This window comes from Chrysochloris asiatica, unplaced genomic scaffold (assembly GCF_000296735.1).
Source record: "Chrysochloris asiatica unplaced genomic scaffold, ChrAsi1.0 scaffold00037, whole genome shotgun sequence".
Taxonomy (NCBI): domain Eukaryota; kingdom Metazoa; phylum Chordata; class Mammalia; order Afrosoricida; family Chrysochloridae; genus Chrysochloris; species Chrysochloris asiatica.
Genome location: NW_006408555.1, coordinates 19,027,174 through 19,048,568, shown reverse-complemented (window position 1 = coordinate 19,048,568; position 21,395 = coordinate 19,027,174). Strand labels below are relative to the sequence as shown.

General features: G+C 48.7%; 1 protein-coding gene across 1 annotated transcript in view; it reads left to right on the top strand.

Moving 5' to 3' along the window:
- Positions 1 to 3,601: 3,601 nt before the first annotated feature.
- ZFHX3 (zinc finger homeobox 3) overlaps positions 3,602 to 21,395 on the top strand; it is a 201,392-nt gene continuing 183,598 nt past the window's right edge. Inside the window, exons 1-2 of the mRNA XM_006860200.1 lie at positions 3,602 to 6,311; positions 14,195 to 14,691. Of these exons, the coding sequence (XP_006860262.1) occupies positions 3,602 to 6,311; positions 14,195 to 14,691 (3,207 nt within the window). The remainder of the gene's footprint in view (positions 6,312 to 14,194; positions 14,692 to 21,395) is intronic.

Genomic DNA, 21,395 nt, shown 5'->3' with positions numbered 1-21,395 from the left:
GTGATGGTTGCATTTTACTCATTCTCCGCCTCTTTAAAGGAACACAAAACTCTACCCACATCTCAAAAGACATCCAGCCTCTGGAATCCCGTTGTCTTTTTCACTGAAAGAGGGAAATGAGTGATTGTTTGAGGATAACATGATAAGAGTTGGGTGTTTGAAACAATCTTTGAAGAGTAAACACAGACTGTTGCCAAGATGAGTAGACCATGCAGTGGTTTCTCAGGAAATTATCAACCTGTGAGGAAAGCCAGTGGAAAGGAAGGGGTTCTTGGTGGAGATGCTAGAACTTTTCGGTATAAGATTACTTGCCATATGGCAGGTATAGGTGCTAAGCAGAGAGAGGAAAGAGAAGGAGAAAAAGGAAGGAAGAGAGTTATCACTCCCATCTTCTCCTCTCTTAGACAGGTGTGCACTATTGGTTGAGTTTTAAAAGCAAAACAAAACATGTGAGTGCAGTTTGGGGGGTCATGAATAGAGGAGGACAGAGGGAAAGGGAGTTTTGAGGAGTGTGACCAGTGGAAGAGAGGTAGTGTGCAGGTAGCAAGGACCAGGTGTGCAGAGACATGGAGGGGAACTGAGCCAGGGGCTCACATGGACTGCAGGGGGGGGGGGGGGGGGCTGCCTGTGAAGATGTGGGGACCCGCTGGGTTCCCAGGCTGCCCTCTAACTGAAGATCATTGATTTTACGGGAAACTATGTTTACAGACAGAGTGCTGATCGACCTGCCAGTTGTCTTCTGCCTCCTTAAGTAAGAACTACCTTTTTGATTGGCAGATAAACAGTGAGAGCTAACAGGCTGGGTGGGAGAGAGGTATGTGTTGTGAGGTAACCCGCTGAAGGAGCACAGGTTCAAGAGTTCTCTTGATCGCTGGGTCTGGTCCCCTCTTGTTCACCCCCATTTCCGTACCCCTCATAGACTAGTGGGGACAGAAGACTGACCTTCTTTAGTTACCGTGGCCATATGAGTTGGCAGTATAGGGACGATGCTGTAAAACGAGTGTATCCAGCTTTAATGCACATCACATGGTGATCCTGTTAAAATACAGATTCTGCCTTTCTAGGTCTAAGCCATGGAACTGACCGTCTGCATTCCTCACCAACTCTCTGTGGGCCCAAGAACCACACTAGGTTGGAGTAGCCAGGTTAGGAAGGTTCCACTTGTCATGGTCAGCATGAGAGTAAACGCTGATGTGGCGATCCCTCTTCCTCATATGGATAGGTGGGCTCTTGCAGGTCCCCCCTCTGGGGCTGAAGTCACCTCTCAGAGATAGGTACAATGCTGTCCTTCCTTGTCTCCTTCCACTTTGGAATAGAAAACAAAGTATGGCCAGTGTGTGGAGTCCTTAGCTGGATAATTTGTGGAGGAGGAGGAAGAAGAGAGGAGAGCAAGAGAAACCCACCAATTAATTGGTAAATGCTTGCAGGTTTCTATTGCCCAGCCAGGCTGGGGAGGAGATTGGCTTTGCTGTCAATAAACAAGTCCCTGGTGCAGCATCAAAGCTGTTGTCCTTTATCAATCGTGGCCTCCCCTTCCCGCATGTTCCTGTAACTTACCAAGCATTTATGACATTGATTTTACAATCGGGTTGTTAACCCTCCCACCCCTTCAGGCCTGCCATCCTTCTTGGTCCAAGCTGTCAGTCAGGTGCCGCCCAGCCAATCAGACCTTGCCTTTAAGGAGAGCCACGCTGGATTCTTACCTGTATCCCAGCTGTTCTGTCCGAGGCCACCCCGCTGCTCTGTCACTTTGGTTTGGTTTAGTTTAGTAGTTTTTGTTTAAGATCAGTACACCTCTCCCAAGGCACGTGGAGCTTTGTAGTGACAGAGTTTGTGGTCATAAGCTGCTGCAAGACATGCATGTGTCTTTTCAATAAGACGTGACCCATTCTACCTAAAAGTGATTTCTCCAGAGACTTCTAGTGAACCTGCCTTCCCCCAGTTTTCCCGAGGGGGAGCTGTTGACTCACTAAGCCTGCAAGAGTCAAGAAATGAAGAAGAAAGTGGGAAGATGGGAGGACAGGAGCCCAAACCCAGCCAGCACCCCTCGATCTTATGTATGAATGAAGTGGTGGGTGGAGAAACAGCCAAGTGTTCTCCTGAAAGGAGGAGCCCAGGACCGGGCGGCCAAGCCCCCGTAGCAGCCGTGCATCCCTGGGACTATGTGACCACAAGAACAGAGCGGTAGTGACGGGGCCATCTGATGTCTCTGTCCCCGGGGACACTGGGTCGCACAGGGCAAATTCAGCTCAGTGGCACTATGGGGTCAGGAACAGAAAAGTCCCCGGGTTAAAGGCCAGCTGCTTGTGTAGTGACTAATAATGAAGAGGCGGGCATAGAACGGGGAATTGTGAGGTCAGCTGTGGCGTCCAGCACGATGCTCAGCTCTTTGATGGCAAAAGCCACCAAGCAAGTGGTGAACAGGCAAGGTGACACTGCTGGAGGGGAGTTGGCAGGCACTGGATCTGGTTGGCTCTTGGTAGAAATATCCGGCTTGTTTTCACCAACATGTCTCTAGTCAAAGCCAGCGGAGCATTTGGGGACCTGCCTTCTGAACAGGATGGCACTGGCCCCGATGGCATACTTGTTGTTGTAAAGTGTTGTCGAGTTGGTTCTGACTCATAGCGACCCCACATAGGGTTTCCTTCTGAGGAATGGCTGGTGAGCCTGAACCGTCGACTTTGTGCGTCAAACCGGCGTTGCAGTCCAGGCTTGGTGGTAGTGGTGGTGGTTATGGGCCGTGAAGTTGGTTCCAACTCATAGCGAATTTCCATAGGGTTTCCAAGGCTGTAAAGATTTACGGGAGCAGAAAGCCTCATCTCTGTCCCTGCGCAACAGCTGGTAATTTCCAACTGTTGACCTTGGGGTTAGCAGTCCGACTTGTAACCACTATGCTAGCAGAGCTCCTTGAACTAAGATGGCAGGCTTAGCTCCTCTGTTTGACTGCTTTTGAGAAGAGCCAGGTGCTTCCTGGGCTGGAGGGGAGGGAGGGAGGTAGCAGCTAACCTCTGTGGAAGGTCAGGCAGGGGCTTTTGGAGCGTGGTCAGGTCTGCACCCACTCCCGCTCAGCAGTTCTCAGTGCTGCTACCTGAACATTCCCAAGGTTGCACCCTGGGAATGTGGTCCGTGAAACTACCCTCATGGCTGCCTTCTTTTGGGGGTGCATCACTGTGCCCTCTCAGCCCTCCCTGCTGGTAGCCGTTAGGGCCCCGGTTCTGTTGCTGATGAGGACTGCCTTCTTGGCTGCAGCTGGTCTCCAGCTGGTGATGAGCTGGGCTCAGGGTAGAGTAGCCGACTGCCCCTCTGAGGACCCACAGGGCTTTTCCTCCCTTCCCTTTCCTTGCACCCCTGCTCATGCCTTGTCCTGGCCGAGACGCCCATGGGCACCACCCACCCTCTGAAGTTGGGCAGTTTGGGTGACCCCTGTTTTGTGGGTGTGGACAGAAACCTCGTAGAGAGCTGTGTATAGGACTGAGTCTCGGCCCTCCTAACCTCTTTCCTTTCTCTCTCTCTCTTCCCCCCTCTCCCTGTTCTCCCCTTGCCTACGCTCTTCAGGTTCGATCCATACTGGGTGCAATGAACGCTCCACGCAGGCCTTACCATGGAAGGCTGTGACTCGCCCGTCATCTCGGGGAAGGACAATGGGTGCGGTCTCCCTCAGCACCAGCAATGGACTGAACTCAACAACACCCACCTCCCCGACAAACCCAGTAGCATGGAGCAGCCTACGAGTGAGAACCACGGGCCCCTGGACAGCCTGAGGGCCCCCTTCAATGAGCGCCTCGCCGAGAGCACCATCTCGGCTGGCCCGGCCGCTGAGGCAGCCAGCAAGGAGGTCAGCTGCAACGAGTGCTCGGCCTCCTTCGCCAGCTTACAGACCTACATGGAGCACCACTGCCCCAGCGCACGCCCCCCGCTGCCCCTGAGAGATGAGAGCACCAGCGACAGCAGCGAGGAAGGGGACGAGGAGAGTGACGTGGAGAACCTGGCTGGTGAGATCGTCTACCAGCCAGACGGCTCGGCCTACATTGTGGAGAGCCTGAGCCAGCTGACCCAAAGTGGGGGCACCTGCAGCAGCGGCAGCGGGACCCTCCCTTCGCTCTTTCTGAACTCGCTCCCAACCGCGGGGGGCAAACAAGGGGACCCTTCCTGTGCTGCGCCAGTCTATCCACAGATCATCAACACTTTTCACATAGCCTCATCCTTCGGGAAGTGGTTTGAGGGCCCAGAGCAGGCTTTCCCGAATACCTCAGCCCTGGCGGGGCTCAGCCCCGTCCTGCACAGCTTCCGCGTTTTCGACGTGCGACATAAAAGCAACAAGGATTACCTGAACAGCGATGGTTCTGCCAAAAGCTCCTGCGTATCCAAAGATGTTCCCAACAATGTGGACCTGTCCAAATTCGATGGCTTTGTGCTCTATGGGAAGAGGAAGCCCATCCTCATGTGCTTCCTGTGCAAACTCTCCTTCGGGTACGTCCGCTCGTTCGTGACGCATGCCGTGCACGACCATCGAATGACCCTGAGCGAGGACGAGCGGAAAATTCTTAGCAATAAGAACATCTCCGCTATCATCCAAGGGATTGGCAAAGACAAGGAACCCCTTGTAAGTTTTCTGGAACCAAAAAACAAAAACTTTCAACACCCTTTAGTTTCCACAGCTAACCTCATAGGCCCCGGACACAGTTTTTATGGTAAATTTAGTGGCATTCGGATGGAAGGGGAGGAAGCTCTCCCAGCCGGCTCTGCTGCAGGCCCTGAGCAACCCCAAGCTGGTATCTTGACCCCCAGCACCCTCTTGAACCTTGGTGGGCTCACCAGCTCGGTCCTGAAGACCCCCATTACCTCAGTCCCCCTGGAGCCTCTGGCATCCAGTCCTACCAAATCCTCAGAGGGCAAGGACTCTGGGGCAGCAGAAGGAGAAAAGCAGGAAGTGGGCGAGCCGGACTGCTTCTCCGAGAAAGCAGAGCCAGCTGAGGAGGAGGTGGAGGAGGAGGAGGAGGAAGAGGTGGAGGAGGAGGAGGAAGAGGAAGAGGAGGAAGAAGAGGAGGAGGAAGATGAGGGTTGCAAAGGACTCTTTCCAAACGAGTTGGACGAGGAACTGGAGGACAAGCCCCACGAGGAGTCTGGGGCTGCGACAGGTAGTAGCAGCAAAAAGGACCTTGCTCTCTCAAACCAAAGCATTTCTAACTCCCCCTTAATGCCTAATGTGCTCCAGACCCTGTCGAGGGGCACAGCTTCTACTACTTCTAATTCTGCTTCTTCCTTTGTTGTCTTTGATGGTGCGAACAGGAGGAATCGTTTAAGCTTTAACAGTGAGGGCGTCAGGGCCAATGTGGCAGAGGGCGGCAGGAGGCTGGACTTCGCTGATGAAAGTGCCAATAAAGACAATGCCACAGCACCAGAACCAAATGAAAGTCCCGAGGGCGAGGATGGGAGCTTCATCTCCCATCACCAGCATGCTGGCTCCCTCTGCGAGCTCGGGGTCGGGGAGTGCCCCTCGGGGAGCGGCGTGGAGTGCCCCAAGTGTGATACGGTCCTGGGCTCCTCCCGCTCGCTGGGCGGCCACATGACCATGATGCATTCTCGTAACTCGTGCAAGACCCTCAAGTGCCCCAAGTGCAACTGGCACTACAAGTACCAGCAGACACTGGAGGCACACATGAAGGAGAAGCACCCGGAGCCGGGGGGCTCCTGCGTCTACTGCAAGAGTGGGCAACCCCACCCTCGGTTGGCACGAGGCGAGAGCTACACCTGTGGTTACAAACCCTTCCGCTGCGAGGTGTGTAACTACTCCACAACGACCAAAGGCAACCTCAGTATTCATATGCAGTCTGACAAGCATCTCAACAACATGCAGAACCTGCAGAACGGAGGGGGTGAGCAAGTCTTCAGCCACACTGCAGGGGCGGCGGCGGCGGCGGCAGCTGCAGCAGCTGCAGCCGCCAACATTGGCAGCTCCTGTGGGGCCCCCTCGCCCACCAAACCAAAAACCAAACCCACCTGGCGCTGTGAGGTGTGCGACTATGAGACCAATGTGGCTAGGAACCTCCGTATTCATATGACCAGTGAGAAGCACATGCACAACATGATGTTGCTGCAGCAGAACATGACCCAAATCCAACACAATCGCCACCTGGGCCTCGGCAGCCTGCCCTCCTCTGCCGAGGCCGAACTCTACCAGTACTACCTGGCCCAGAACATGAACCTGCCCAACCTGAAGATGGACAACGCCGCCTCGGATGCCCAGTTCATGATGAGCGGCTTCCAGCTGGATCCCACCGGGCCCATGGCTGCCATGACACCCACTCTAGGTGAGGCTGACTTCCTGTTCCTTTCTGTTCTCTGAGTTTCTCTGGGGGAAGTTGGAAATTGTCCTGTTGAGTTTCTTCTTCTTCTTCTTTTTTTTTAATGTCCTTCAGTTGTCCTGTGTAAACTTGAGTGTCTAAATTTAGGGGCGTTCATCTTATACATAGTCGCAAGGGTCTGTTGGACTCTGTATGTGCACATGGAGGCCTGTGTGTGCTCAACAGAGGCTAACTGTGCCTTGACGACATATTGGGCTGGGATTAAAATCTAAGTGTTTCCTCTGGGTTTTGGCTTATGGTCAACCTTTCTTACTGTTCCCCATTCTCTCTTTCTCATTTTGAAAAATTGCCATATTTCTCTGCAGTTTTGGGGTTTCATTAAATATTTATTGGGACTTACAGGAACTGGAGCTGGATTTTTATGTAGGGAAAATCATCTCAATAAGAGGAATTAGGAACTGTAGCATGCTTTATTCAAACAGCCAACTGCTGGCTCAGTGCTGAGTTGGGAGCCTTCTAGACAGAACTTCTCAACATTCCTGTGTATTCAGAGAGAAGGTCTCCATGAAAGAGACGTCATGTTTAATTTTGATTTTGCCTTTCTTACTTTGGGTGAGTTCTTGGTGATTAGTATGTTCTTGGTGTTAAGTGCTGTCGAGTTGGTTCCGACTCACGGTGACCCTGTATTAGCGTTTCCAAGGAGCGGCTGGTGAGTTTGAACTGTTGACCCTGAAGTTCAAACCGACCTTGCGGTCCAGTGCTTATCTTATAAGCGCCACACCAGTGATAAGCATTGTGGTTTTGTGTTGTAGAGGCAGTTCTGACTCATCGCGGCCCTGTTTAGAGTTTCTGAGGCTGTAAATCTGTACAGGAGCAGAAAGCTAGAAAGTTCAAACTGCTGACCTTGTGGTTAGCAGCTCTGCTTCTTGTTGTTAGGTGTTATTGAGTTGGTACTGGCTCACAGTGACCCTGTGCACCACAGAACGAAACACTGTCCCGTCCTGCGCCAAACTTAAAATCGTTGCTTCGCTTGAGCCCATTGCTGCCGATAACTGTGCCAGTCCATCTTGTCGGGGGTCTTCCTCTTTTTCTCCAGCTCTCCACTTTACCAAGTATGATGTTCTTCTCCAGGGATTGGTCCCTCCTGATAGTAGGATAATCCACTGTTGTTGTTGTTATGTGCCGTGGAGTCGGTTCCCTTTCATAGCGACCCTGTACTGGGTTTCTGAGGCTGTAAATCTTAACGGGAGCAGAAAGCCTCATCTTTATCCCACGGAACAGCTTGTAGTTTCCAACTGTTGACCTTGTGGTTCACAGCCCAGTTCGTAGCTACTACGCTACCAGAGCTTCTTAGGGTAATGCACTATGCGGTATTAAATTGCCTTAGGGACCCTGTCATAAGGGATGTGATAGGTGAAAAGTGAATTAATTGTAAAATTTGTACATGAAAGAAAGTTAGGTTTTTGTCCCCATGAAAAACAACCAGAGAAGTTGAATTGCCTCTATGCAGAAACCATATCTTACCCATGAGCTTTATATATGTAGACTTAGGACCAAGAGTATAGGATGCAGACACTGAAAGCCATGTTACAAGAATTTTAGTACGTTAAATTAAAAAAAAAACCAATTCTGGAAGCGTTTCTGAATCCAGATCATCTACAAAGTAGCCTTCGTTAGGGTCAGCATGATGGTTGTGCCACCCCTGGTCCCACTTCCTGGGCCTCAGTGAGAGCTTCATTCCCTGGCCTTGCTAACCTCTTGGGACTAGCAGTGACAGCCTGAATCTAACAGTATCACATTATTGACAGCCGCTAACAACAACAACAACAACAACAACATGACTGACACAAGTCTGATTTGTTCTCGACAACACAGTTTGAACAAATACCTCTGTTCTGGGAATGTTGAGGTTAATGCGAGGAGCAGACCTCCTTGGTTTGGGAGTCTCTCTCTCTGTGTTGGTGTTAAGTGCTAATTACTCCTGATGGGTTTTCTTTCCCAACGTTTAATTTGGTTTTCTTGCTATGTATTTAAATCTGAGTTCTTGATGCTTAGATACATTATCTATTTTGAAATACTTGCCTGTTCTTCCTTTATTCCCTGACTGTTTGAAGATGGTCTAACCAACTGGTGAATCATGTCGTTTGGCTCCAGAGTGAGCTGTGAGTGTGGGCATCAGTATTACAAGACTTTTTTTTTTTTTTTAACCCTGTAACCACCACCACCATGGGAAATAGAAGGCGCCCTGGTGGCACAATGGGTAAGCGCTTTGCTCCTCACTGAAAGGTTGGAGGCTCGAACTAAACCAATGGCGCTATGGGAGAAAAGATTGTCAGTCTGTTCCTGTAAAAATTGTTGTTTACTATCATTAAGCCAGTTCCAACTCATAAGCAACCTTGATAGGGTTTCCAAGCAGTGACTGGTGGGTTTGAGATGCTGACCTTTGGGTCTCTCATCCAGTGCTTCTCTACAGCACCACACCCAGCGTAGAACACCCCATGGGGCAGTTCTCTTCTGTCACATGAGGTAGCTATGAGTTGAAAATCAGCTTGGTGGCACCTAACAACAATTATAGGAGTCCTGGTATGGTGCTGTAAGATAATGTTATGGATTGCAAGGTCAGAAGTTCAAACCCACCAGCCGCTCCTTGGAAATCCTTTACAGGGTCACTATAAGTCGGAACTGACTCAAAGGTATGTAACAACAACAATAACATAGGGAGGGTTTTTTTTGGGGGGGGGGTGTTTTCTGGTATGGAGACATAAAATACTGAGTTTTAAGGACAATATGTGGAGTCCTGGTGTGGTGCTGCAGGTTAATGTGCCAGACTGCAAAGCCGTTTGAATGCAAAGTTGGCGGTTCAAGCACATCAGCTGCTCCTCAGAAACCCTATACAGGGTGGCTATGGGTTAGAACCGAATTGATGGCACTTCAAAGCAAGGACAGTATGTGGTGATGTTTTAGGCCCCCAACCCGTAAATATGACTGTATTTGGGAATTCTTTTGTTATGCCAAGGAGGTCATAAAGGGAGTAGGATGGGTTCGAAACCTAATTGCTTCTCAGTGTTATGAAAAGTGCAGAGTAGACATGGAGATAGACATTCAGGGAGAAGACAGCTGTCACAACAGCCCCAGAACTACCAACAAGGAAAGACCCCCGCCCCCCGACTCTCCAACCCCCAAAGCCAATGTCCTGATTTTGAACTCTAGTATCCAGAACTGTAAGACAATAATAAATCCCTTTTCTTTAAAGCCACCCACTTTGGTAATGTCTGTTAACTGCAGAACTGGGAAACTAAGGTAGGAAGGCAGAGTGTAGAGTAAATTGTATTGATTTCCTGGGTTTGCCGTAACAAAGCACCACAAACTGGTTAGCTTTGTAAGACGAGCAGGGCATTGTCTCTCCATTCTAGAGACTGGGTGTTCGTGATCAATTCCCTCTGAGCCTTTGAGGGAATATGTTTCATTCCTCTCCAGGCGCTTGTTGACTTGTAGCTACTGTGTCACATGATGTCCTTCCATCATCTCTGTGCATCTCCTCCTGTTTTGTAAGGATGTCATTCATCTTGGAATAGGATCTAGCCTACTTCAGTGTACACTCATGCTAGCCTGTCTGCTAACATCTCCAAATAGCCCATTTCACAATAGGATCTCATTCATGGGTATAGCCATTAGGTTATACCTTTTAGGGGACCACAATCCAGTCTATAGCATTAATAATAGAGAATGTAGGCGGTATTGAGGATATAGAAAGCAGTTGGGTTCATGTTGGGACCAAACAAGATCTTTCGATGGACCTTGAAAAGACATCATTCTAGCTCACATTGAGAGGGGGAGTTATTTTCCTTTTATATCGAGTGTTTGATAGTCTATGGAGCACCACATACTCTACTGGGTATTGTGACCAATGCAAAGAAATTGAAGATCAGAATGCATCCCTGGGAGGTAGGCATAAATAGAAGATCCACGTTTTACTTCTTAAGGAGAGTAGAGCTCTCCTTTCTAAAGACTTGATCTAGCTCAGCTAAGAAGGGCCCTTGAACTAACAGTGTCACTACTTGTTGGCTGTGGTGAGGCTCTGGAAACCTCCGGTCCTTTCCTTAGTCTGTGGATGTGAGAGCTGTAGACAGGGAGTTTCAGTAGGTGAGAGTGTAATAGGAAATGTCCAAAGGGTTTAAAATTTAAGCTGTACAATCATGGAGAAACCAACAAATGCAAATGAAGAATGGCACCGCTCGCTTCTATCTTTGCTGCAACTCTTCTGATTTATTTCCTTTGGTCATTTAGAAGAAGGTTGCAGGCATTATTAGTTATGGCTGGTTCCTACAGGAGAAATACAGGTTTCTGTGAATTACATTCCTGCTCACACTCAGCTGCTAACCAGAAGGTTGGCAGTTCGAGTCCCTCCAGAGGCACCTTGGAAGAAAGGCTTGGAGATCTGCTTCCAAAAATTCAGCCATTGATAACCCTTTGGAGCTCATTCCTACTGTGACATACACGAGGTGGCCGTATGTCAGAACTGACAGGAACTCTTTTCCCAAGTTGTTTTTTTCATCCTGCCCTGTTCAGAGTCTTCTGTGTAGAGGGATTCATCCCAGGCACGGATCCCAGAGATGCTTCCTTTCCGGGAGGCCTTTACAGAGAGATAGAGGGTCTGGTCAACTTGGCTTTGGCACTGTTTGCAGATAGGCAGTTGGACTTAAGGCTGCGTGAGCACCTTTCCAAACATTCCTTTTGATCCTGATGTTAAAATGCCGCTCTGAGAAAGGGGCTGTATAGGGATGTCTGAGCGTTTCCCAAGCAGCCAACCATAGGGTCTGCCCCTGATTCTAGAACATGCCCTTTAGTCTATGAGCAGGTTCTTGGGTCACTGTCTGGGGTCAGGTGCCGTTCATCCCAGGTCGCCATGAGTCAGAGTGGACTTAGCAGTATCTAATAACACTAAAAGTTGGGCACATATGGGGAGGTAGGGGGCTATGTGAAGACCTCCTAGTTTTACTTAGAGACTTAGAGACTGCTCCTAACTGCCTGTGAACAGTGTCACATTACTGAAGAAGCATGGTAAGCATGTTTAGTTGTGCTTCCTTGTTTACTACAGGTTAGTAAGTAAGCACAAGTCAGCCCAGGTTTGGAGGGTAATCTGCTTCTGCTTGTGAATTGGAGGCTGAATTATTAGCTCCTTTTAGTCCCATGGCCTCGTGTGGCGCTGTAGGATCACTGGACTGCAAACCACAAGGTCGGCCATTCATACCCACGAGCTGCTCCTCAGAAACTCTGTACAGGGTCACTATGAGTCGAAACTGACTCAATAGTACCTAAGGACAGAGTGAGGACCGGCTTCTCCAAGGAGTAGTTCTTAAAGGGAGTTTGGACTTGCTCATCATCCTAACTAATTTCCCTGCTCCTCTGCTCCTGCCTTTGGTTTGCATTTTAAGAGCTCAGAATGGGAATAGGGACTTATTTATTCCGGTTGGCCTAAGGACTTGTAATTTTCATTCAAGCATTCTGCAAGTGACAGCTGCATTTCCCCTTAGAGTGATATTGACTCACTGAGGTCAAATTTAAAAAGTGGAGAGGCTTCGATTCTTCAGGTGGTTGCCATCAGAAACAAATATATGTTAGCTCCTTGTCTTCCCCTCCGGGCAGTTTCTCCTTTGACTGAACACACTGCGTGTTTCCTGGATGTTGCCCCGCCTTCGTCTCCATTAAGGGAGAGAACCTTTTGACTTTTTTTTTCCTCCTCTCTTTCTTTCTTGTCCTGAGAAGAACGTTGTGTCTCCTCTCACCAGGGGAGATGGCAGCAGCGACAAGTAGAAAGCAAACTTCCTACGCCTTGTGGAATGCATGTGCCAAAGAGTCCTTTGGTTCACTTGTCTGTCGGCCGGCTTCAAACGCAGCCGGTCTGTTGGGTGGAGTCCAGACTGATTTTCACACTCGAAATACCTCGTGTAGTATAAATAAGAAAAACGTTAAAAAGCAAAAAACCCACCATCTTTTCTTGGATTAGTCACTGACTTGGATTCTAATCACTCATTAATAATAATAATAATAACCTCATCCCAAGTGCACGTCAAAAGAATGTCAAGTTTAAATATCGGTCTGGAGGGGACAGGGGCAAACGTAATAGCTGGAGTGCATATGTATTTAGGGATGATGCAGAGAATAGAAGCAACTGCTCAGCTTTCTGCCTGACTGTACACTTCTAGGTAATGGAGGGAGGGCTGCTCTCTCCCAGCTTTTCTCGTGACATAAATACGAGTGTGCTGCATTAATTTACCGTTAGTGGAGGAGAGCACAGTCCTGGTTCAGGCAGGTCAGGGAGAGACTGAAAAAGCACACAGGGTGGGGAGAGAGGGGCAGACCTTTCTCTGACACGCCTTCCTGGGCCATGAATTGACCCTTGCGTTCACTGCCCGTCTCTGTCCACTTCCTGAACGTGAAACAGCTGGGCTCCTTTGTCACCCCTGTTTGGTACAACCCATGTTGGAGCTGATTTGTAGAGGGCTGGAGGTTCTGGAGATTCAGAGCTGCTAGACTGCCCCCTTCAAAGACACCAACCCCATTGGGAGATTGGTGAGCAGAGTGCAGCTCTGTGTGGGGCTGACTGTGTAATAGACAAGGTGTAACAGAGGCCCACATCATGATGCTGGGAGGCTGATTGGAGAAGGCTTCAGGGTCTGATGGAGACACTGCCCCTGACAGACAGATGGGAATTGGTGTCCAGAGTCATGGTGAGGAGTAGGGTCTTTAGTTCCCATACTTTTTTGTGCTTTTAGTGAAGGTTTACACAGTTTAGGTTCCCATTCACCAGTGTCTACACAAGTTGCTCAGTGACATTGGCGCCGTTCTTCATAATTCGTGAACATTCCCATTATTTCTGTGCAGATTGTTCCGTTTCCACTTAGTTCTGATCTGAGATATTTTATTTGGGTCTGAGATGTCCAGTACAGTCGCCACATGAGAGGATGCATATTTGCATGACTGAGAATGAAATAAAAGTTTACATTCAGTTTCTCAGTGGTACTGGCCACATTCCAAGTGACTTTCACACTGGAGGAGGAAATCTGGTGGCTCTTTGGGTAAGGTATTGGGCTGCTGAGCGCAAGGTCAGCGACTGAAAGCCAACTGCTCTGAGGGAGAGAGGTGAGGCTGTGTACTGTGTGCTCCTGTAAATATTTACAGTCTCAGAATCCCTCTGGAGGCTCTGCTGTGAGTCACAATTGACTCACTGGCCGTGGGTTGGGTTTGGTTTTGGATCTTACTGGATAATGGAGACATAGACCATTTCCTTTATTGCGGGACAGTCTGTTGAACATCTCTGTTGGGGATAAATTCTGGGCCAAATGAACACCATACAGCCGTGGTATCTTAGATTGCAGCTGAAACTTGTTTCCAACTTTTTGGGTTTGGTGTTTTGAAGTCTCTCATATCCTGTTGATGAAGCTTGTTCTTGTCTTCTCTTGAGTCTGAGTGAGGTGCTGAATTGGTGTAGTCAGAAGGTGATGGCTCCTTATTTTTTCTATATGTACTTTTCCTAAAGAGAGAAGGGGAAACATCAGGCCTTCCACAAACCTCAGAAAGTGTGTAGGAAATATCTAAACATACACGTTAAGGTGACTATCCACTTCCCCTTTCAGTCACCTCTGACTTACGACCTGAGTAAAACTGTGCTCCATAAGGTTTTCAGAATGGCTGATTTGGGGGAAGTTGAGGTACCTCTGGATGGGCTAGAACCTCCAAATTTCAGTTAGAAGCTGAAGACTTGAGCGCAGTCATTCTGTCTGTGAGCCTTGGTTGAGGTTGGCGGAGGGCTGGGCTGTGCCTTCAGATATGGCGGGGCCTCTGAGCTCAGCCTCTGACTCTCTCTCTCTCTCTCTCCTTCCCTACAGTGGGCGGTGAGATCCCCCTAGACATGCGGCTCGGGGGCGGGCAGCTGGTATCCGAGGAGCTGATGAACCTGGGCGAGAGCTTCATCCAGACCAACGATCCGTCGCTGAAGCTCTTCCAGTGCGCCGTGTGCAACAAGTTCACCACGGACAACCTGGACATGCTGGGGCTGCACATGAACATGGAGCGCAGCCTTCCCGAGGATGAGTGGAAGGCTGTGATGGGGGACTCGTACCAGTGCAAGCTGTGCCGCTACAACACCCAGCTGAAGGCCAACTTCCAGCTGCACTGCAAGACGGACAAGCATGTGCAGAAGTATCAGCTGGTGGCCCACATCAAGGAGGGCGGCAAAGCCAACGAGTGGCGGCTCAAGTGTGTGGCCATCGGCAACCCCGTCCACCTGAAGTGCAATGCCTGCGACTACTACACCAACAGCTTGGAGAAGCTGCGGCTGCACACAGTCAACTCCAGGCACGAGGCCAGCCTGAAGTTGTACAAGGTAGGACCCGGCTCCTTGGGGCCCAGGTGCTCTGCAAAGGCTGTGGGTGGGATACCAGGGAGAGGAGCTGAACAGTCCATGCTGTGGCAGGTTGCTGGACCATAGGCTGCTGTTGGAAGGGAATTGGCACCTGCTGGGTCATGTTGCTAAGATGAAATGGCTGGTTACAGCTGTAATTTAAGGTTCTTTGTCTGGGACACCCGATGTTGAGGGGGCAGGCTTTGTTTCAGCAGCCCCGTACTGTGCCCCATCCACAGACCTCCTAACTGTCTCTTCTGTCAGCTGTTACTCACTCCCTTCTCCTTGGTTCATGTCTATGGTTTGCTTCCATGATTTTCTTCTCTCCTTTTCCATCTCCTTTTTGTTTTTCTGTTTGCTCTTTGCCCCCGGGGTGGTTCAATGTATGCATTGATTCAACAACAAAAAGTTCATGAAAAAATGGAATGAAAGGATCATGAAAGTTTTCCAAGAAGTTTTGGAAGTTCCTTATATACAGAACTCATCTGCGAAGTACCAGCACTGTTGTGGGCTCCTGGCTACATAAGTGCACACAAGACCGACAAAATTCACTTCCCTCAGCAAGCTTCCATCCTTTTCTTTATTTAAAAAAAACCACAAAAAACCATTTTGGGTGGTGTTGGGGAATCAATAATGATAAACTCAGTGAATAAATGATGCAGATGGCTGTAGATGCTGTGGGTGGAAAAGAGCCAGATAAGAGGACCCTCCCCCCCCCCTTTTTTTTTTCTTTTAAGTTTTTACTGTGACCTGAGTGGTAGTTTACATGGGAGAACATCGGCTTTACACCATTGTTTCATTGCAATGATTACAATCTCCTCCGTGCATCATCGTTCAACAGTATCTGCTTCTATGCCCTCTGGTTTTCTTTTGGGGGGTGGTTGGGGGATGTACACAAAAACACTCAAGAATATATAATCATTTAAACAACCAAAGGGCACATTCTGCAAGCCTGCCTCCTGGTCACTAGCCCTGGCTGCCAACACACAGCCTTTCTCTTTCCATGAGTCCAGAGTCCTCACCTCTGCCTCCATCTTTGGTGTTGCTGCTTCTCTGGATAAGGTCCCACATTCCGCTCATGCTCTTCTCCCTTGATGGTCCTAGGGTCCTCTGTCCTGGGACTGTAAGATTAACTACTCCTTCTTTTTGTTACAAAACTTCTACCTTTACAATTGTGACAGTCGCAGTTAGTCATGATATCAGTTACTGTTGAATCATAAGAATCTTAGCCCCATCTCCTTTCACCAGACCATCTAGACAAGATGAAAACCGATTCAGTTTCTGCCTTTGCTTTTGTTGTCTTATTTCCCCATTTTCTTTTCTCCTGATCTTTTTCTGGGATGGTCTCATTCTCCGCTCTTCCCCACTTCTTCTTTGTAACTCACCCCTCCCCCATTGCCAGTCCTACTCTGAACTCTAGACGGTAACCCAGGAGGGGGAGGTGCTCCGGATACTGTAAATAGTCCTTTCACTTGCACGGCAGAATCGCTCCAGACGTTTCTATTGATTTTCACTGGACTTAAAGCCTCACCTTTTTCTCTAATCATCCCATAATGGCTTTAGTATGAACAATCAGGTACAAATCGCCATAAATCTACACAGCCTGGTCCCACACACCTTCTGCTGCCTCCTTCTCTTCATCTCCTTCGCTTTCTCTGTCCATCTCTCCTGGTGCCTTTCTTGCCGTTTCTTACGTTTTGGGACAAAGTGTTTCGTTTCTGCCTACCCTGAAGTGGTTTCATTCACTTCTTACTCTTCACAATTTTAAATGGAGCCCCTCAGTAGGGAGATTTCTTGTTCTTTCCCGATTCAGTCTCTGCCTAAATAGATAATTGTAATTCATTTTATAATTAATCATGCTCAGGATGGAGGGAGGCCTGTGTTTTGGATGTGGCATCAAGGGTAAGCCCTTTTAGGGAAAGAAGAAAGCAGGAATGAGGTAGCAGGCATAGAATGTTCTAGAAATTGGCTGCCGACTCTAGCTATGGGTAGGATAGATGGTATTATAGGAAAGGTCTGGGCATCATTCGCCATGGCCTCTCTTATCTCAAGCAATCAGGCCCCTCAGTTGACCAGCCCCATCTGTGCTACCATCAAGAGAAAGGCTTTGAACTGGCAGTTTCAGTGGGAGGTCTTCACTGGCCTCAGACGGTGAGTGCCAAGAGGGGCTAGCTGATGGAAACCAATGGAAAAACGAATCTCTAAAGGACCAGAGGTATACACTTTGAACGAAGGACCTTGCTTGGCCACTGAAGGTCAAAGGCAACTTAGATGAAGGTGTAGTGTAGAGGGAACACAACGTGCCCGTCTTCCATTCCAACAAGAAAAGGCTCATGCTGGTGAGTCCCTCTCCATGTTCCGTGTAGCAGAGTCATCAGACCTGGAGCCTGCTGGCTTTGCTGTGCATATCCTCTTCTGGTCCCAAACCCATGTCCTCAGAGAACATATTGAGGCAATTCCCAGGGTAAATGTGAGGGGACCGTTTTATTAGTTCGACACTGCTAGCCCTGGGCACTGAGCACCCTGGGCCTGAATAGTCTCCTCTCTAAAAAGGCAGTGAGCACAGGTAGAAGGGTCATTATAGCTGGGATATAGCAGAGCGAGGGGGAATGCGCCTGAAGGAGAGGAGCCAGAGAAATGCATTGGGCCAGCAAGGCCCTGGGACTTGAGGGGAGGATTCCTTGCATCAGGAGCTAAAGGTCATTAGTCTGGTCTCATTAGTCCTCGAGTAATGAATGTCCCCCAGCTCAGGGTGACTGCCGTGGGGGCGGGGCACCAAGCCTCTTCGTTCTTCACTGTCATGAAGATAAACTCCTTTTGCCTCCGAGGGGGCTCCCTCTCATATTAGGGTTTTGTTCATCCAGCGTTTGGGGTGGGGATTGGAGATGTTGAGAGTCAGGTTTTTTCTCAGCCCTGGTGTGGGCTGTGGTAAATGGAGATTGATTGCATGTTATTTTTCCTCTTGCTAATGTAATCCATTAGCCCGGCACATGCATAATCAGCTTAGAGCACAGTTAACTGGGTGTAATCGAGTTCTTTACTGTCTGCTAGAGAAACCCACTCCAGATGCTGGGGACCCAGGGTGGGTGTTGGGCTGCTGCCCCCGACTCCCCGCCCCCCACTTCCCATTCCTGTTCCCACTTGGTTCCCTAGTGAACAATTCATTATTGCTTTCACTTCCGCTGCACCAACTGAAGTGGCCATGATGCCCAAGTGTTTGGTCCCTTGCTGGGTCTCCTACCCTCTCTTCTCATGGGAATGGGCATGTTTCAGAGAATTGCAGGCAAAAATTGGTGTGTCATGTGACCAGTTTAGAGTTAATATCTTTTGACATCATAAATTCGACATCATAAAAACATAGGTTGCTATGTTTGGGCTGAACCCTCTGAGAGTGTGAAATAATTTCTGATCAGAAAGGGAGGGTTGGGCTCATCCACATGGAATTGGTGATATTATGTTGGTGGTCTAGAATAGTCTAGTTTTGATTATTGTGTGATAACAAAAATCCAACCAGACCTATAGTTGTCGAGTCGATTCCTACTCTTACTGACCCTTTTGGAGAGAGTTTCCGAAACCAAATCTCTGTGGAAACCGACAGCCTCAATCTTCTCTTACTGAGGGCCTGCTGGGTTTAAAGCAGTGACATTCCCATTAACAGTGTAGTTCCTCATCTGTGTGTTACCAGGACTCTTACTGTGTGATTGTTGTTGTTAGGTGCTGTGTAGTCGGTTCTGGCTCATAGCAAGCCTATGTACAACAGCACAAAACACTGCCTGGTCCTAGCTAGCTTCAAAGGCGTTGTTACATCTGAACCCACTGCTGCTGCCACTATGTCAATCCATCTCCCTGGTGCTCTGCCATTTTTTCACTGCTCCTCCACTTAGTTGTTGTAAAGTGCCACTTCTGAACCCTGTGTTGTAGGGTTTCCGAGGAGTAGCTTTTGGATTTGAACCACTGGTCTTGCAGTTTCTACCTTGAGGTCCGGTCCAGTACATTATCCTACAGCATCACACGGGAACTCCACTTTACCAAGCATGATATCCAGGGACTGGTCTCTCCTGATAATCTGTCCAAAGTATGAGAGACAGTCTTACCATCGTGGCTTTTAAGGAGCATTCTGGCTGTACTTTCAACACAGACTTGTTTGTTCTTCTGGCATTCCATGGTACTTTTATTATTCTTTGAAATGGCTGTCCCAAGTATACTTCCTCCCTGCCCAGTGGAAGCAGAGTGGAGGCAGAAGGTGAGAGAGCAAAGGCATCAGATGGAAGCTCTGTCTTGTTTTCTTTCGGTTCCCATGTTTTCTTCTACAAAGTGCTCATGGAGGTCCTCAAGCTTGTTGACTATGGGATTTAGGTAGTGTCTGGCTCTCATCTAGCCCCCAGTGGTCCAGATCCTAGCACTGGCCATTGTGACAGATAGAGTCACCGGAAAAGCAGAAGTGCCAGGGACTACTCTTACAGGCCGGCTCTTCACTTCTGTCCTTAGTGGTTGGAGCCAGATGGGAGTGTGTTGTGGAAAAGGCACTGTTCCTCAGCATGGCTGAGCTTCAGGAAGGTCCGCTCTTCATGTTTAAATGCAGAGTCTTCTCTTGTAGCTGGACCTGCCTACCTCCCACCCGCTCCCCCATAGAGCTGGAGAGCGTTCTTGCTTGTACGTCCCAGGATACTTGCCCTCTGCTCTCCTTGCCCCTGCAGCTAACTCGGTTACTGGCTACAGTGCAAGTTCTTCTGCGTTGATCTTGCCTCCCTGTTAGATGGTGTTGATAGGCAGCTCTCTGATATTGGTAGCATTTTCTGTGTGGGGGAGGAGTAGTGCCGAAACAGCACTGTTGGTAATCAGCACACACCTGCCAACTATTAGAATCTGGTTTTCACTTTGATGTTTTTCTTCACCTGAGAGCCATTGGCATGGAAATCCATCAACTTTAGCATATAGATTAAGACCCCACCAGAATCTATTACTCAAACAGCTCCCAGCTGAGGGTCCTTTGATTGTGCTAAGACCTAAGGTTTCATATTAACCTTAAATGAGCCACAAAGGAGGTTTCTACCTGGGTGTTGGGTCTGCGCTACATGTGAGTTACCTTGTGCCAGCAAAGCCAACAGGAGGTAGGAAACCATTGTCTGAGCTAATTCCAGTCTCCATTCCAACTCATAGTGACCTTTTAGGGTGTCCAATGCTGTAAATCTTTATGGAAGCAGACTGCCACATCTGTATCCCTCAGGTGGCTGGTGGATTCAGACTGCTGATCTGTTAGCAGGCAAAGTGCTCTAATCCCTGTGCCACCAGGGTTCCTCAAACCAACTCTTAAGGAATCACTCGATTTAAACACCGCCCTCCTCCTTAATTCTCCACATACTGGACTTTCACTCTTCCCTTCCCTTAAGGTTGTGATGTGGCACAGAAGGATCTAAGCGAACCTCCATTGAATTCTGCATTAGTTTAAATCCACCTTCTGCCTTCTTCCTGTAAGGTGTAAGAAGCTCATTAGGGTCCAGTCTCCCAACAAGTCTACAAAGGCAGGTTTGGTTTGCAGTTGGCAATTGCGGTGCTCCTTGCTTGAGTGTACTGGGGAGGATACATCTTTGGAAGATAGTGGCATCCTTATGCTGATTCACGGTCAGTGGTGACGTTTGTCCTGCTCGGAGAGCAGAGGGCATTGATCACCTGTGGTGTCTCCGGCCTCTCCACCAGTGCGTCTAGGTGTTGGAAGCAGCCGTACCAGTGCCATCTGGTTTCTATTGTGATTCTGGAACCTGCTTCCTCACACCTTGTTTGCTCATTAGGCAGACTTTCTCTCATGCTCTTTTTAAAAACTGCATACTTTCGCCGCCTAGTCCCCCCCCCTTCCTTTATGCCTTGAAACCCCTGCCCCCCCAAAAAGAAAATAAAAGGAGCGAATGTTTCACTGAAGTTGATTTAGAAGGTGTGAAAGGCCAGCTGTTTGGTAAATCTTAGCACATTTAGCTGTTGTGCCCTTATTTTCCTGGAACAGCTGGGGGTTTTGAAGTTCCTTTCCCAGATGTGATGGCTGGGGCTCTGCGGCTGGGGGCTTCCGGGGAGTCTGAGAGGACTCAGGTGGGTGAGGGCTAGGCATGCTCCAATTGGCTTTGGATCTCCATCAGGTCACCGCCTGAATCTTTGAGAACTTTAAGTAGACTAGGAATATTAGAAGATGGAATCTGGTGGCTGGGGGAGTGCTTTTGGAAGACAGGTTAATCACCTTTACTGGCCCTGGTAGGCATGAGTGAGGCTGATGGAGCAGTATCAATGATGTGCAGGATGACACGTGGGCTTCAGTGCAGAGAATTGTGCTCGCCCCATCTTCCCCCCAGAACTATTCCACTCACTTCCACCCAGTGGTATTATTATCCCACAACTGACACATTCAGCTGACTGGCATCAGGTATAAACTTGGACAGAATTGCTCTGGCTAAGACCCACCTTCATACCAAGTAGGTCGGGTCAGTGTTATCTGTGGGCTCCAAGCTTTAGATGCCACATAATGGAATTAAAATCTTGTTAGACATGCATGTTTGTAAAAAAAAAAAAAAAAGTCTAGTATTAAACATGCCACCTATTGAGAAACCAACTTTACTGCCATCAACAATAGCATTTTTATTTTTTATTTTTTCAAAATGTTTTTAGTTAGTTTTGTTTATTTCCTAAATATTTGTGTTTGG